The sequence below is a fragment of the Hippocampus bargibanti genome, linkage group LG17 (assembly GCF_051943395.1).
Source record: "Hippocampus bargibanti isolate YZ-2025 linkage group LG17, ASM5194339v1, whole genome shotgun sequence".
NCBI lineage: Eukaryota > Metazoa > Chordata > Actinopteri > Syngnathiformes > Syngnathidae > Hippocampus > Hippocampus bargibanti.
This window is the reverse complement of record NC_142750.1, coordinates 13864626-13881470: the sequence shown is the minus strand read 5'-3', so window position 1 is coordinate 13881470 and position 16845 is coordinate 13864626. Positions and strand designations below refer to the sequence as shown.

At 42.6% G+C, this 16845-nt stretch overlaps 2 protein-coding genes across 2 annotated transcripts; both read right to left on the bottom strand.

Moving 5' to 3' along the window:
* Positions 1-1602: 1602 nt before the first annotated feature.
* Positions 1603-3080, bottom strand: polr2f (RNA polymerase II, I and III subunit F). Its single transcript, XM_089018872.1, has 5 exons — positions 2935-3080; positions 2692-2761; positions 2458-2588; positions 2231-2302; positions 1603-2048 (listed from the first exon to the last, which is right to left on the bottom strand). The coding sequence occupies exons 1-5, from the start codon at positions 3078-3080 to the stop codon at positions 1958-1960; spliced, it is 510 nt and encodes a 169-aa protein (XP_088874998.1). The 3' UTR covers positions 1603-1957.
* A 900-nt stretch (positions 3081-3980) lies between these two features.
* LOC148885890 (MICAL-like protein 1) lies at positions 3981-16712 on the bottom strand. The gene is given in 16 exon segments (XM_089018868.1): positions 3981-4121; positions 4572-4618; positions 4700-4814; positions 4914-4987; positions 5123-5213; positions 5638-5764; positions 5893-5997; positions 6098-6503; positions 6680-6857; positions 13366-13886; positions 13967-14109; positions 14225-14271; positions 14886-15027; positions 15552-15600; positions 15910-16070; positions 16072-16712. Coding segments are annotated over 16 exon segments (2385 nt in total). The 5' UTR covers positions 16114-16712; the 3' UTR covers positions 3981-3984.
* Positions 16713-16845: the final 133 nt, after the last annotated feature.

Genomic DNA, 16845 nt, shown 5'->3' with positions numbered 1-16845 from the left:
ATGTTTATTTCATGTTAAAACTCAATACTTGCCGTGTCCTGCAATTTGAGTGAAAATGACAAAAACTCAGTGCCGCTGCTGTTCAGTGGTCACTGTCTGAGAGAAAAAGTTAAAAAAAAAAACGTGTGACTGAATGAGCAAACGGAAAGACGACCAATGACAAATGTTCAACAGTAGCCAAAAAGGAAGTGTATATATAGTGCCACTTAGCAGTTTGTTTTTTGGACGACGATACTAGTGCAGCGTGTTCTAGCGGAAACAAATTCCTTGTGTGTTCTACATACTTGGCAATAAAGATGATTCTGATTCTGATGTGGCTGGGCCGCCAAAGTAATGGCGCGCAGCGGAGAGATGAAAAGATACAAGCGGGATCTGAGCTGCGGGCGACCCAATGGTGTCCTCACTGCAGCTGATCGTCACATGGCCGCCGTGAAAGCAGCCCACAAGTGTCCCTCGGGCCCCATCATCTCCTCTTATCAAAAGACTTTGCATACGAAATCGTCACAACCGGCATCGACTGGATTCATTTGTGAAAGCTTTGCAAATTTCCCCAGTGCTTGTGGGTTGCCGGATTCTTTTCTTTTGAATTTTGTTGACAGCCACACCGTTTTACGTGCACATCAATGGTTCTGGCTGTCAAAAAAAGAAATAGACGGTATTTTGAACTAACTAATCACTCATTGAAACTTATGTATTCTTCTGATGTTCTATATAACCTTCCAGAATGTCAATGTTCTCCGAGGGTGCTCTGACTTTGTTCCTTACTGAAGCTTGGAAGTTTGTGCTGACACCGACTGTCATTTTGAACGGTTCATCGTTACATACTTGAAGCGAGACAAAAGCGGGCCCTTTATGCTTCACCGTTGCTGCGGCGATACATTGTTGATGAGCGCTGACTACGGCATTTTCAGCAAACAAATGTTCAAGCGTGGTTTTGCCGGCTGAAAACATATCTCACTTTGTTTCAAATGACTCGTTCAAGTTAAAAGAGCACATGAAGGGAGGAACCAAGCTGAAAACAAATCTTGATCTCAAAAGTAAAAAAATCTTCTATTTGAATAGGGGTGTGTAGACTTTTCCTACCATTCGTGCATGCCCCGGCTCATGACATCCACCGACCTAGTTGCTGCCGACAACCTAGTTCTCTCAAACAATACAGCGATTGTCTGTCGGCTTTGCGCGTGCGCACGTCTTGTTACGGAAGAGAAACAAAAAAAAAAGCTGCGGTGCCGTTTTCAGCATTCCCTCTGCTGAAAGAGTCAAGCCAAATACTGTACACCTCTTTCAATACTGGGAAGGGCACGATGTCACATAGGTAACAAATGCATTTAACAAAGATATCATTTGAAAAGCTTGAAATGTCAAAAATGGGCATTAAAATAACACAGACACATGCGACGGGACCGCAGAGTGTGTCTAGTTGTGAAATGTCCGATGACAAGCTAACGAAGGAAGCCCTTGAAAAAGAAATTGGCTTCAAACTCCTAAAATCCACCTCATGACTGACTATCTTACCAGCTCTGGGGATGTTTGGGTAACATAAACTTGAATTTGCTCATCATTGACAAGCATTGCCTTGTACCGGAATTCATTTTACAGACATTATGAAGAACCCGATTTTATTGACAAAAATCATTATCATGTTGTAAAAGGTGTAAGTCCTTTATTCAAAACAATAAAACTTACTTTATAGCCACAACTACACAAAAAATGACTAATCCAAATCCTCTCAAAAACGTTCACGGTACTTTCCCCCTTTGAAGAGCTCCGTCAAAATGTGGTTTAAGGCGGAGGCACAATGGATTCAATTAAAAGCAGCGAGGGTAAATAGATAGATCCTGTTTGGTACATTGTACCAAGCAAGAATCGCCTGGTTCATCGTTTGGAGGGGAAAAAAATACAACAGCACCTCCAGTGGACATTTGCCGGTAGAAGGAAGAGTCGCCTGACAAAGAACTTAATCATTAATGATGAGCTCATCGCAGCCCCAGTCTTCGTAACTTCCATCTGGAAGGTAGCGGCGGATGATGATGGGAATCTTTCCACACCTGGCGCATGAGAAAAGGAAGCAGATGAGTTCCCGGTCCTCTTTGCAGCAAGCTAAATTGTGTCAGGGGCCCCGCATTCGGCAATGGAACGCATCTTTTTGAGTCATTCGAAATTCAAAAGGCTGATTGTACATTTTAATGGCTTCGGAGGATGCAAGGGAACACATACAAACACTACTTACTTGAGCTCCTTCATGGCAATTTGTAAGGGGTCAGTTTCTCCTTCCAGTTCCACCATGACCGGTGCGCACATCCTGTCAAATTTACGTGACATACAAAACAGAAACGGTTGAAATCATAGATGGGTGGAAGTGCATAGCTTCAATCACAACACTGACATTTAAAAAGCATTTTATATTTTTTTAAAGATTGCGGCAACTTTGCTCAATCTATCGAACAAAACACGTACGCTATTTGGAGAGCTCTCGTTCCCAAGACTCTGGCTCGCTCATATTTTGTCATGTATGATGTTGTTATCCTCTTTTGGTTGGCCTGCTGGCCCTCGCCTGCCGGTAGGATCTGTACATGCTCCTGGTCGTCCTGTCCAAAAAAAAAACAAGAAAAGAAAAGAAAGTTTCCCATATGGCGGGGTATGAGGTATCCATTATTCGTCTCACATTGGACACAAAGCGCGATTACTTACGTCTTCCGCGTTTTCCAAGTCATCTAATCCTTCGTCCTCTTCAGCATCATCAAAATCTCCGTCGTCAAAACTACATAAATGACAGTGGCCATCAACCAAAACAGAAAAGAATCAGAATTGAATATTGCAGTCGCACTACAAATAACATTTCGGGGCGGTTATAAAGAAGCCGCGCGGCTCTCCTTCAAATATTTGTTACGTTATGACGTAATCGCAGTGAAAGGCAACTTTTTATGTACTGACTTGTCTTCGTTGTCCGACATAGCTTGCTGTTGAGTGGTAAATATCCCAAGTTTTATCCTCTTGCTTGTAAACAAGACCAACACGACTATGCCGAAATAATCACTTCCTGTTTCTGTGTGCGTTGAGAAAGAAACACGTAACAACATCGATTACAACTGAAGGTTCCGTTTCATCAGCGTTTGTCCCTCGAGAACTCGGACACCACCAGAAAGAAGGCACGATTAGGAATAAAGCGATTTTCTCTGTAAATCGTCAACATCGCACGTCTGCTTATCAAAAAAGTAAAAACTACAAGAAGGTAAATTATACTACAGCGGATGCAATTTTGCATTCCGTAAACACGAGCGCCATCGGGCGGATTTTTCACGCCACGTGAATAGTGAAGTCGGGCTACAAACTCATCCGTTCCGATTAATGAAACTTCAATTAACTTTTATTTAAAGGTTAATTTTTTTCACATACAAGTGAATCTGGGCATTGTGGAAAATATATTTCTTTTAAAAATGTATGCCAGTCGTGAAATTCGATTTAAAAAGTGAGGTTTTCTTATCTGAAAAGTACAGTATCATCCAAATTAGAACAATAAAACCCTGATTTCACCCCGTATGTTTATCTGAAAGATGTACATCGGTATCTTGAATAAAACCGTTTGCATTTGAAAAAATATGGACATATTGAGTGGATGCATACCTTTTCGACGAATGGCATAATTGCCTCCACGTCTTTTTAAACATGCTGTCGCAATGTCAATACAACACCAAAAAGCCTGCATTTTTTTTTTTTTGGTATAAGTATGGATTCCCACTCAAATCAGTTCATGGTAATTCACAAAGTCAAATTGACTATTTTTGATCATTAAATGTGTGGTGTTTTCTTTTGCGTAAAACTTTCAAATGACGGAGGCAATTTTGCTATTACGCTAACACAATAACAAAATACTTTTGACTTGTGATACATTCCGAAGTGTGCATCTCAATCTAGATTTGCATAACAGTTTGAGCACATAGCAGAGTAAGAATTTAATTGGATGTATTTGAACATTTCTTGAGTTCATATGAATTCTTCCGCCAGCTCTGTTGGTCCAGAGTCTGCACCGCGCTCGCCTTTCCGGTTCATCTTAAAAACGTTTGAGGGTTTGAACTTTCCTTTTGACTTCTTGAGCTCTTTCAAACCTTCTTTGTGGAAGTCTGACAGGAGAATAAAAAATAAATAAAAATGAAATCGACATATAATAATAATAATAATACATTTACAGTAAAGTCTCGTTATATCGATATCGGATATATCGATGGTCCCGGTTATATCGATACTATTTCTATGCACGCACGGAGAAAATTACATGCAAACAGGTTCGGATATATCGATAGTCCCGGTTATATCGATATTTTTTCGGACTCCCTTGAATATCGATATAACGAGACTTTATTGTATTTCATTTATAAGCGCCTTTCAAAACTCTCAAGGACACTTTAGTCAAAGGATATTTCTTCTGCGGGTGAGCAGCGGCAGCCACACGCGCCAGTGTTCACTCAACCCGGAAGTAATAAAGTTAAAAAAAACACACTAGTCATCATTTCCAACACATGATGCTATTTTCTGGATTGTTTGAAAGTAAAAAATATAGATCCTAAACGCACCTGTGTTCTTGATAATTCCTTGTGAAAGCGCATCCTCTTCTTGCTCCCTAATTTGTAAAAAAAAAGAAGTTTCACGATACCATTTCCAACATAAAAATCAATTCCGGTTCAATCAATTCTCGTTGCACCTCTTCCTGTCTTGATCTAAAATGCCGACGATCTGGTTCCTCTGCTCGACGATGACAAGCAGCTCGGACATCAGGCGTTGCTCTCGACTTTGATCTTCTTGACTCCATATGTTCTCTGAAAAAAAAAGAACGCACCGGTGCAGAATTTGACACGCATTGGAATGTATTCTCCACTGTAGCGCAAATTGTTGTCGCATCAGATAAATAAACTCACCCGGTTTAATGAAGAGACGTCGAAGCTCGTACTCTACATCCCCTTGCCTCTCTTCCAATCGTTGCTGCTTAGTCCTGTCCCGTGATGCGCAATTTAGATTTTGATTTGGAATACTTACAATGTACGTATTTTCTTTACAAACAGTATTTGTAAGTGTGGAAACGTGCCTGTCAAGCATGATTCTGTAAACAATCCCAAAGGCGACTTACAAATAAACCAGCTCGGTATCTCGTCGCATCAGAGATTGTCTCTCATGGGTAAGAGCGAGCCATTCGGCCAGCAGACCTTCTTCCTCTTTGTCTGAAATGGCAAAATAAACAAAAGCAATGCCCCGCTTCAGTTTTTAACTCATTCATTTTCACTCAAATTCTACGAGCCACATAATATTGAGTTATAGGACTACATAAACATTCAATTCAGCGTAAGAAACCTTAGACCCTCGTCTTTCATCAGAAAAAAAGAGTTAATTCCTAAGTTATAGGGGTCTGGAGTTATCTGAGCTTGAAATGGGGGCTGCTATACAAAAGGCAAATGCCGCCCCCTGAAGGGAGGGGAAAACTTTGCCAGAGGTCTGACCAGCGCTTTATGGGCAACCCCTAGCAAAAAACAAACGCAGAAGAAATTCGGGAATAGCACCCCACGTCATATTTTCAATTCCAAAATAAATTTGGGAATGGCAGCGAATGAGTTAAGTGTCGTGAAACAAAACGGGCGAGCGAGCAACCATTGCTGCACTCTCTGATATTCTTCTCCAAGTCGACGCCTCGTTCTTCCAGCGCCTCGAGTTGCTTTGTCACTTCTCTTGTTTCCTCCCGCAGATCCGCTGCAGAAACATAGTGGTCGGCACGCACCTGCAAAACAAATAGGACCGAGCAGTCCTCAAAAGTCCCAAATCTCCCAAACGACTGACTCGTGCGAGCAAACCGAATCAGTGGACGTCACTCTTTTCATCTTTTGAAGTGATGAATCAGCACCGTACCTTCCTTTTAACGAGCGGGAAGCCGTGCCCGGGGGCGGGTGCCCGTCCGGATGTCAGAACCCGGCATGTTTTGGACTTGGGTATTTCTGCGTTTGTGTCAGAATGCTGCAAAAATGAAATGTTGGCACGTGCAAACATTCTATAGTTGCATGTGAACAAAATCGGACAATTGTTTTTGTAGGCAAGATACGTCCACCTTGCGTACCTTGCTTGGAGTTGAGCGGGGCAATTTGTTGTCCTCCGTCATGACAAAAGGTACCTTTGCAGATTTGACGGCTGGCACCGAAAGACTTCTTGGCAAAGCGGGACTGCGAGCGACAGTGCGTGGGACATCGGAGGCGGTTGCATCCGAGGCGCCAGGTGGACTCCTACGTCCTACGTGAGCGTCTTTCACACGTGCGTCCCTTTTACCTCCATCTTCCTCGCCCAGGTCTTCACTGAAAGGATTGGGGGGAGGGATTCTTGGTCTGTACCAATAGACGTGGCCATTTGGACCACGTTTGGAATGCATGGGGGGTCCTGGCGACTGAACGGGAGGAAGCTGCGTCCAAGGACCGGGATGGATGATTCCGAGCCATGGGTGGTTGCTTTTCACGGGACTTTTCAGGTTTCTGCAAGAACCGTGAAGAGAAAGTGATGGCGGCCCAATAGACGGGAAATCAATCATCCGGCTAGGAATTGACTTTGCTCATCGTCGAGGACACATCAATACATTATGGAAACATTTTGATTCGACAACATTTGAGGTTGTGCAAATTTAAAAAAAAAGAAACAACAGTTGCCTTACGTGTGAGCTCCAAAATGCAAAGACCGACTTGGAGTGGTCTGTCCATGTGCCTGCTGCCGACTCTCTCCACGAGTTCCCGGTGCGGAAGGTGACGACGCCAACTCCGGGGGAGACTCCATTTTTGTCTCGTCCTTTTCCACAACATTCAACTGCGACTCATGCTTGCCATCGGTTGGCTCTTCAAGAGAAAAAGAGAATTGGATTGGATTGGATTTGCCTTTATTAGTCTCGCAGTGGAGAAATTTACATTTCACAGCAGCAAAGTTATGAAAGAAATGAAAGTAGAAAAGCAAAACACATGAGCTGCTGGAAAGGCAGCCACTCTCGCGGCGCCGTCTTGAAGTCAAAAGAACAAAAAAAACAAAACGAAATAACAAATAACATGACAACACAAAGACACTGAGAGACATCCATTCTTAAGCACTTTCTGTACCCTCTTTGTTACACGAAGCAGTTTCAGATGAAAGAGGAGAGGATCAAAGCATCCATGTCAGCAGTGGATCAGGGACGTCATAGTGGAATTTGTACGTCTACTACAAGCTAAATTTTGAAAGCAAACACGCAGCTGTAGCATCCATTGACGAAAAGAGATTGTCTCACATCTCCTGTTCCACATAAATCTGCTTCAATTCCATCCCGCGACAGTTCCATATACGCATCGGCGCTCTGCGCTGACGCTCCTTCCTTCTTATTGCGGGTTCCTCAAGCCATGCATCCATCCAGCCGCAGACTGTCCAACAGGACCGACCTTCCGCTGAACAAAGCGGGGCTGTGAAGATGCTGCCCATGACAGGCGCAAAAAAGCACAATGGCCCCTTTGGTGTCCAGTGATGGCAGTCGAATGGCAGCGACATTCCTCCCATTCAAAAAGAGTCCTGGCATATTCATGCTGCCGAAAAGGCGCAAGCGCTCAGCACAGTCTCCTCCTTGATGAATGTCGTGGTCAAAAATGCTGAAAAACAATCCGTGTCCGTTCCACATGACGCACAACAGCACAAGGTGACAAAAGAAAACACAAAAACAACAAAAAAAAGCAAGGCTCATCAGAGCACTTGCTGACGGCTGCCTACTCGGGCGCCATCTTGGACTTGGACGTGATTCGGGAAAATGATAACAAATGCGCTCGAGCAACGTAACCAAATGCCGCGTCACAACAACATCAGTGACACTCTGATGAAGGCGGCAGTACACGCCGAAACATATCAGCTAGTGGCTAGCAACCTATCTGTTGGCTATCTATTACCCATCTATTAGCTGGATAGCTAGCTTTCTATCTATTTACTTCCGGGTTGAGTGAACGCTGGCACGTGTGGCTGCCGCTGCTCACTCACAGAAAAACTTATCCTGTGACTATAAAGTGACCTTGAGAGTTTTGAAAGGTGCTTATAAATTAATTTTTATTATTATTATTATTAGTATTTATTATTATTATTATTATTATTATTATTATTATTATTAACTATTCTAAAAAAAAAATGCTTAGGTGTAATTATTGAAAAACGGGTTCGACATTATATTTTTTGAGTTTTGTTTTTTGTAACATTATATATATATATATATATATATATATATATATATATATATATATATATATATATATATATATATATATATATATATATATATTTGTTGATCTGGAGAAAGCGTACAACAGGGTGCCCAGAGAAGAGCTGTGGCATTGCATGAGGAAGTCTGGAGTGACGGAAAAGTATGTCAGAGCGGTGCAAGACATGTATCATGACTGTAAGACAGTTGTGAGGTGTGCTGTCGGTGTGACGGAGGAATTCAAGGTGGAGGTGGGACTCCACCAGGGGTCAGCTGTGAGCCCCTTCTTGTTTGCTATGGTGATGGACAGGCTGACAGACGATATTAGACAAGAATCTCCTTGGACCGTGATGTTTGCAGATGACATTGTGATCGGTAGCGAGAACAGGGAACAGGTGGCGGAGAAACTAGAGATGTGGAGATATTCCCTGGAAAGGAGAGGAATGAAGATCAGTCGCAGCGAGACGGAATACATGTGTGTGAATGAGAGGGATCCAAGTGCAAGAGTGATGCTACAGGGGGAAGAGATAAAGAAGGTGGAGGACTTTAAGTACTTGGGGTCAACTGTTCAGAGCAATGGAGAGTGTGGAAAAGAGATGAAGAAGCGTGTCCAGGCAGGCTGGAGCGACTGGAGAAAAATGTCAGGTGTGATGTGTGATAGAAGGGTTTCAGCTAGGATGAAAGGAAAAGTGTATAAAACCGTGGTCAGACCAGCCGTGATGTTTGGACCGAAGACGGTGCCACTGAAGAAAAGACAGGAAGCAGAGCTGAAGATGTTGAGGTTTTCTTTGGGAGTGGCCAGCTTGGATAGGATCAGGAATGAGTACATTAGAGGGACAACTCATATTAGAGGCTTTGGAGAGAAAGTCAGACTGAGATGGTTTGGACATGTCCAGAGGAGAGAGAGTGACTATATCGGCAGAAGAATGCTGAGCCTTGAACTGCCAGGCAGGAGACAGAGAGGAAGACCGAAGAGGAGGTTTATGGATGTGGTCAAAGAGGACATGAAGGTAGCTGGTGTGAGAGAAGAGGATGCACAAAACCGGGATAGATGGATTGATTCGCTGTGGCCACCCCTGAAGGGAAAAGCCCAAAGGAAAAGAAGAAAAAAAAAAATATATATATATATATATATATATATATATATATATATATATATATATATATATATATATATATATATATATATATATATATATATATATAAAATAAAAAAAAAATCCTCGTCTCACCCACCATGGGTGGTGTCTGTCCCCATTTCAGCTCGGGTCCTCTACCAGAGGCCAGGAAGCTTGAGGGTTCTGCGCAGTATCCGTGCTGTTCCCAGCACTGCGCTTTTCTGGACCGAGATATCCGATGTTGTTCCCGGGATCTGTTGCAACCACTCGTCGAGTTTGGGGGTCACTGCCCCGAGTGCTCCAACCACCACAGGCACGACTGTCACCTTTACCTTCCAGGCTCTCTCCAGCTCCTCTCTGAGCCCTTGGTATTTCTCGATTTTCTCATGTTCCTTCTTTCTGATGTTCCCATCACTCGGGACCGCTACATCCGGCTTTCCTTTCCCCTTTATCTATGACCACGATATCTGGTTGGTTGGCCATTACCATCTTGTCAGTCTGTATCTGGAAGTCCCACAGGATTTTTGCTCGGTCATTCTCCACCACCTTGGGAGGTGTTTCCCATTTTGACCTTGGGGTTTCCAGTCCATACTCCGCACAGATGTTTCGGTAGACTATGCCAGCCACCTGGTTATGGCGCTCCATGTAGGCTTTCCCTGCCAGCATCTTACACCCTGCAGTTACGTGTTGGATTGTCTCAGGTGCCTCTTTGCACAACCTACACCTTGGGTCTTGTCTGGTGTGGTATATCCCTGCCTCTATGGCTCTGGTGTTCAGGGCCTGCTCTTGGGCAGCCAGGATGAGTGCCTCTGTGCTGTCCTTTAGGCCAGCCCTCTCTAGCCACTGATAGGACTTCTTGAGATCAGCCACTTCTGCTATGGTTCGGTGGTACATCCCGTGTAGGGGCTTTTCCTCCCATGATTCTCCCTCTTCCAGCATCTCATCCTCTGTTCCCCATTGATTGACTGAGACATTCTCTGAGTACATCATCCGTTGGAGCCTTCTCTTTGATGTATTCATGGAGCTTGGATGTTTCATCCTGGACAGTGGCTCTCACACTCACTAGTCCCCGGCCTCCTTCCTTACGGCTTGTGTACAGTCTCAGGGTGCTGGACTTGGGATGGAACCCTCCGTGCATGGTGAGGAGTTTTCGGGTCTTAACATCCGTGGTCTGAATCTCTTCCTTTGGCCACCTTATTATTCCTGCAGGGTATCTGATCACTGGCAGGGCGTAGCTGTTTATTGCCCGGGTCTTGTTCTTGCCATTGAGCTGGCTTCTGAGGACTTGCCTCACCCGCTGGAGGTATTTGGTCGTAGCCGCTTTCCTTGTTGCTAATTCGAGGTTGCCATTGGCCTGTGGTATACCGAGGTACTTGTAGCTGTTTTCAATGTCTGCTATTGTTCCTTCAGGGAGTGAGACCCCTTCAGTGTGAACTACCTTGCCCCTCTTAGTCACCATCCGACTACATTTCTCCAGCCCGAATGACATTCCGATATCACTGCTGTAGATCCTGGTTGTGTGGATCAGGGAGTCTATGTCCCTTTCGCTCTTAGCATACAGCTTGATGTCATCCATGTAGAGGAGGTGACTGATCGTAGCTCCATTTCTGAGGCGGTATCCATAGCCTGTCTTGGCGATTATCTGGCTGAGGTGGTTCAGTCCTATGCAGAACAGCAGTGGGGAGAGTGCATCACCTTGGTATATGCCACATTTGATGGACACTTGCGTTAGTGACTTGCCATTGGCTTCAAGTGTGGTTTTCCACATCCTCATCGAGTTTGCAACGAAGGCTCTCAGGGTCCTGTTGACCTTATACAACTCCAAGCATTCATTGATCCATGTGTGTGGCATCGAGTCATATGCTTTCTTGTAATCAATCCAGGCTGTGCACAGCTTGGTATGTCGGGACCTGCAGTCTTGAGCGACTGTTCTGTCAACCAGCAGCTGATGTTTGGCACCTCTAGTATCTCTACTAATGCCTTTCTGTGCTTTGCTCATGTATTGATCCATGTGTCCACTTATCTTAGCCGCAATGATGCCTGACATGAGCTTCCATGTTGTGGAGAGACAGGTTATTGGCCGATAGTTGGAAGGAACTGCACCCTTTGAGGACTCCTTCATGATCAGGATTGTTCGCCCTTCGGTTAGCCATCCTGGGTGAGTCCCATCCATCAGCAGCTGGTTCATTTGTGCTGCTAGGCGCTCGTGGAGAGCTGTGAGTTTCTTTAGCCAGTAGGTGTGGACCATATCCGGGCCTGGTGCCGTCCAGTTTTTCATACCTGAGACTCTTCCTTGTATATCTGCCGCTGTGATGGTAACTGGGTTCTGTTCAGGGAGGTTGCTGTGCTCCTCTTTCAGAGTCACCAGCCATTGTGCACTGTTGTTATGTACGACCTCCTTCTCCCATATGCCTTTCCAGTATCTTTCAGTTTCCAGCCTTGGAGGGTCTGCTCTGCTGTTAGAACCCTGCCACTGAGCGTACACTTTCGCACATATATATATATATATATATATATATATATATATATATATATATATATATATATATATATATATATATATAAGGAAGTGTTTGAAAAGACAAAGATCGAGTTTGAATGGAGGAAAAAGAGGAAAAGAGACACTGAACCAGAAGGATTTTGCTTCGTGCAGACTCCAACCTCAGTGTAAATATTCAGTCATCGTTTGAAGCGAGTCCTTTCATGAATAGGCACGGTCACAACAACAGTGACAAAGTCAGAAAACGTGCAGTTGAATTTTGTATACATAAATCAGGGCCTGCAACACCTTCTCTGCTGGCCTTAAAATATCTGAATAGCAGAGTGATGTGAATTATATTTTGTCCATGAAGTCTTATTAAATAATTCAAAATTGTTTTTCAGCTCCCTTTGAATTGCTATTCTCCTGTTGTGCTGCTTCCAGATGTGTGTTTGTATTTAAGCATTTAACCAATCACATTTCAGCCATCATTTGTTACCAGGGTCAGAAATCTACCTGTACGTCATACATACGGGTCGATGAAACAACCAAAGGCCTGCTGGAAGGCGCTGCCAACGTCAGACTTTTCGCAAATTATGATTGGCTCGTCTCAAACCAATCACAGTATCACTAGCCGCTAGTCTAGTGGATAAGAGCAAACTGGGCAGAGCGAGCACACTGTATCAGTAGCGAGCTGCAGCTTTTCGTCTTACAAACGTCAAATTTATGAAAATTAAACCTATTTTCATAATACACACCCACCACGGCTGGCGGAGTGATCTTCGGCGGAAGCACACGACCGAACAGCACCAGAGGTTAAGTTATCAACAGTCCTTATGGAAGGTGACTCTCCTTCCATAAGCCATCAACGACCATCAAAAAGGTAAATAAAACTTTATTTTACAGCACAGTTTATTTCTTTAATTACAGTCCTCATGCAATTCCCTTTGACCTTCGACCTCCAACGCCATTCCATCAAGCCATCAATGACCATCACAAATGTAAATAAAGTGACTTTATGATACATTGCAGTGTATTTCTTTCATTACAATACAACAGCACAATTATTATATATAGAATAAGGTATGTTGTGTGTAGTTTTAAGGCTTATTTAGTTGAAAAGTATATTTTATGGAAACCCGGGAACGGATTATTCCCATTTTAATGGTTTCCTATGGGACTTTTTTTTGAGATACACACTTTTTGCCTTACACACTCTGTCTGGGAACCAATTATGTTCGTAAGTTGAGGTCTAACTATATATATAACTATATATATATATATATAACTATATATATATATATATATATATATATATATATATATATATATATATATATATATATATATATATATATATATATATATATATATATATATATATATATATATATATATATATATATATATATATATATATATATATATATATATATATATATATATATATATATATATATATATATATATATATATATATATATATATATATATATATATATATAATAATAATAATAACAATAACTAAATGTCAATTTCCTTACCTGAGGTGCTACTCACTGTTTGGGAAGGTGTCGTCTTGGCTGCAGAGATCGAGTCTGGCATCTGTTTGGATGCCAGCTGCTCACTTTCTCCAGCCGCTCGTCCGTAAGGCAATGGGAAATCTGAGGGCTTCTCAGCTTTGGTTTGTTCCTCGTAGCTTGCCGCCAAAAGCGACGCAGATGCGTCCTTGCCGTCGATCATCTCGTCGACGTTTACCAAGACAGTTTGAGAAAATGGAGGGGTTGACATGCTACTGTGTGTGTCAGATGACTCGCGCTGCACCGTTTGCTCAATCTGCGGTGGTTTATAAACCGGTTCATCACATGACTTTGTTTTTTCAGAGTGCCGAGGGACGCCGAGGAGAGTCATTCCACCAAGAGACAAGCTGTTTTCCCATCCCTCAACGTTTTTCACTGTTGGGAGATTTAAGCCATCTGCGATGTGGTCAGAACAGATGAATTGACCAGTATCTTTTCCCGGAACGTAGAAGCCCGCCGCAAGGGTGCCCCGGCACAATTGGCATCTGAAAGACATCAAGGTTGCATGTCTCCGTGTCTTCCAACCCACATTTGCCAGACTTTAAAAAAATGCGAGTGTCCTTACCTGAAACAAGCGCGATGCCAGATCTCTTCGCGGATCGCAAGTCTCTGAATAAGATGAACGGGTTTGACGCAAACGTGACAAACGCGTTGTTGACTTTTAGCAGAATAGCGGTCGTCTTTGATGGAGGGCAAAGAAGCTGGACGCTAGGGAAAAAAAAAAGTATGCGACATGAACATTTGGAAATGCAGAGAAGACACGAGAATAGAGAATCTCAAATTTTGAGCATTTTATACATTGGACCATTTTGTCTTGCGTCACCTTGTTTGATGAAGTAATGGGGGATGACCTCGAACTGGAAGGACCTGCTGCAAAGTCAAGAGAGAAAATGTCAATGAAGAATAAAGACCACACGTGAAAAACATGTCAGCCCGTCTTCTTGCAGTTGTATTCAGTAACTGTGAATAAACTTCAGCTCCTGTCGTATTTTTTGGGCCAGGAGGAAAAATAGTTGCTTTCGATTGTTTTTCATTTTACCAAAAATAAATGGACATTTGAACAAGTGAGAACATTGCGCTTGTCCTTGTTAAACGCTTTGTTACAGCTTCTTCTGTTTTTAAAGCGCTATATATAATAATAATACAGTAAAGTCTCGTTATATCGATATTCAAGGGAGTCCGAAAAAATATCGATATAAACGGGACTATCGATATATCCGAACCTGTTTGCATGTAATTTTCTCCGTGCGTGCATAGAAATAGTATCGATATAACCGGGACTATCGATATATCCGATATCGATATAACGAGACTTTACTGTAATAATAATAATAATAATAACAATGCATTTCATTTATAAGCGGCTTTCAAAACTCAAGGATACTTATATAAATCAATATGTAGTGTTATTGTATTGTATTGATGATTTACAAAAAAACAAGGGAAGGATATGCAAAGAGAAGGATATGCTTCCTTACACACACCGTTAGAGAGCCGTCTGAAGTAATGGTAATACCGGGAGAGGTATGTGATGACGCTCAAATAATCCGGCACCTCGGTGGCAAGCATTTCTTTGGGGATCAGCAAAGCAGGGATGCCAAGCTTCGTCTCTGCAATTTCAAATGCCTGAAAAGAGTTTGTGGAAAGAGACAGATGGCAATTTCGCCAGAATACAGAAATGTCACAAAAAGCGGGTAGACTGGTTGATAATGTACTGTTGAACTGACAGTTGAACAAAGGCACATTATCAGAATCAGAAATCCGTTATTTGTCCCACATTTGCAGTCCACTGCAGCAATTTGAAAGGAGATGGGGGTGGGGGGGGGGGGTGAAAGGATAGAAAACAAGATATTCTAAGCATAACAAAATAAAAATGTCAACTGTATACTGTGCAAATGTAAATGTGCAAAACCGTTTCATAAAAACCTGTACATAGTGCAAGTATCAAGAAAGGCATATTGATATATGTAGCTGTATTGCATCAACCCATATTTACAAGTGTCCAGTTTTTTTTTGTAAATAAATATTTGGGGGATATATTATGTAAATAAGCTTATTTCCAATGGACCTCTCATGACACAAATCACTCCTGAGCAGTGTTACATTTGTTCAAAGGTACTACATGCTTCCGCTGTGTGCAAATGACTCACCAGTTGGTTGTTTTCATAAACATTAGCTCCTGAGAGGGAACTGATATGTCTGCATTAAAATGAACAGAGGAAAAATTATACATATTGAGGGACATGAAAAGTACGGGACGAAAAATGCATATAAAGATTACAGCGTAATAAATGAGCCTACTTTATTGTAACCACAACAACAAACCTGAGTAATCCAATTGACTGTAAAGGGAAAATGTCAAGCAGCGAGATTATGTAGTGAAGAGATTAGGCCCACTGTAAAATCCAGATTAAACAGCATGCTCGAGCAAATTGGGGTGTTTTTTGGGTGGAACTGCCTACCACGCAGCCAATCAATTCTAGTCCAACAGAGATCGATACTACTCACATGAGATCCGGGCGGTGGCTGTGGATGATGGCACAAAACGCAAGTCCATCTCGGAATGAGGTGGACAAATTGGTGATTTCCACCTGGGAGTAAACGGTGCAAATTTGGCTGCACCACTCGAGCAAAGCCGCTCTCGATGCCATCGTGTCATGTGTGGCCCGACTGGACCTCATCACATGAGGGGTGGGTCAGCGTGACATACATCAACAGCAACGTGGAGACAGAAGCGAACGAGCTCGGGGGCTACATTCAGCACAATCCGTTTTTTTATATTACACCGACGTTAACGAACGAGGTTGAGTATTGTCGCGTTAAGGCTTGCATGCGTTTTCCTAAGAACAAAAACCCATGCGAGGAAGTTGACTTCGATCGTCCGTGATAGCTCGAATTTGTCACTTTCAAGATTCCGTTATGTAAATTACTTTTCATCACAAACCAAACGAAAACGAAGATTTGAAGCGCAGACCCGTGTTTATGTCCTCGCAGAGGTCCATAAATGTGATTTAAAAACAAAAGCCTCTCGGTGGCTGCCGATCCATCTTGCTGTGCGCCGCATTCGGTGAGCTCCGTAATAGCTGCCACTAGAGAGAGACAAAACGCTATCGCGATATTTTTGTAAAGCCGTGTGACACACGTTTTCGATAGCTGTAAAATTATTTTATGTGTTTATCGTTTGCATAATAGGACAAATGAATAAAAAAATGTTGGCAAGATTTTCACCTTTATCGCCAAACTCTGACTATTCTCAGAAAGGGACTTTCAAGTGAGAATTCTGACATTAATGTAAACATGTTGACATGAAATTCTTTAAAGTTAGAAATTTGGGAATAAGGTCAGAAGTCTGGGATAAAAATGAGACTTTTCCTAACCTTTTTTTTCATTGGTCCTACTCTTCTTCCGTATAAATGTTATCGGCGTTATTCGTGTCATTGTTTA

Bases quoted from the DNA above. Each gene is read 5' to 3' on its own strand.
- polr2f (XM_089018872.1), bottom strand. From the start codon at position 3,080: ATGTTGTTACGTGTTTCTTTCTCAACGCACACAGAAACAGGAAGTGAT. The intron at 2,762-2,934 runs GTCAGTACATAA...TCATTTATGTAG, and splicing joins ATGTCGGACAACGAAGACAA to TTTTGACGACGGAGATTTTG. The intron at 2,589-2,691 runs GTAAGTAATCGC...TTTTTTGGACAG, and splicing joins ACTTGGAAAACGCGGAAGAC to GACGACCAGGAGCATGTACA.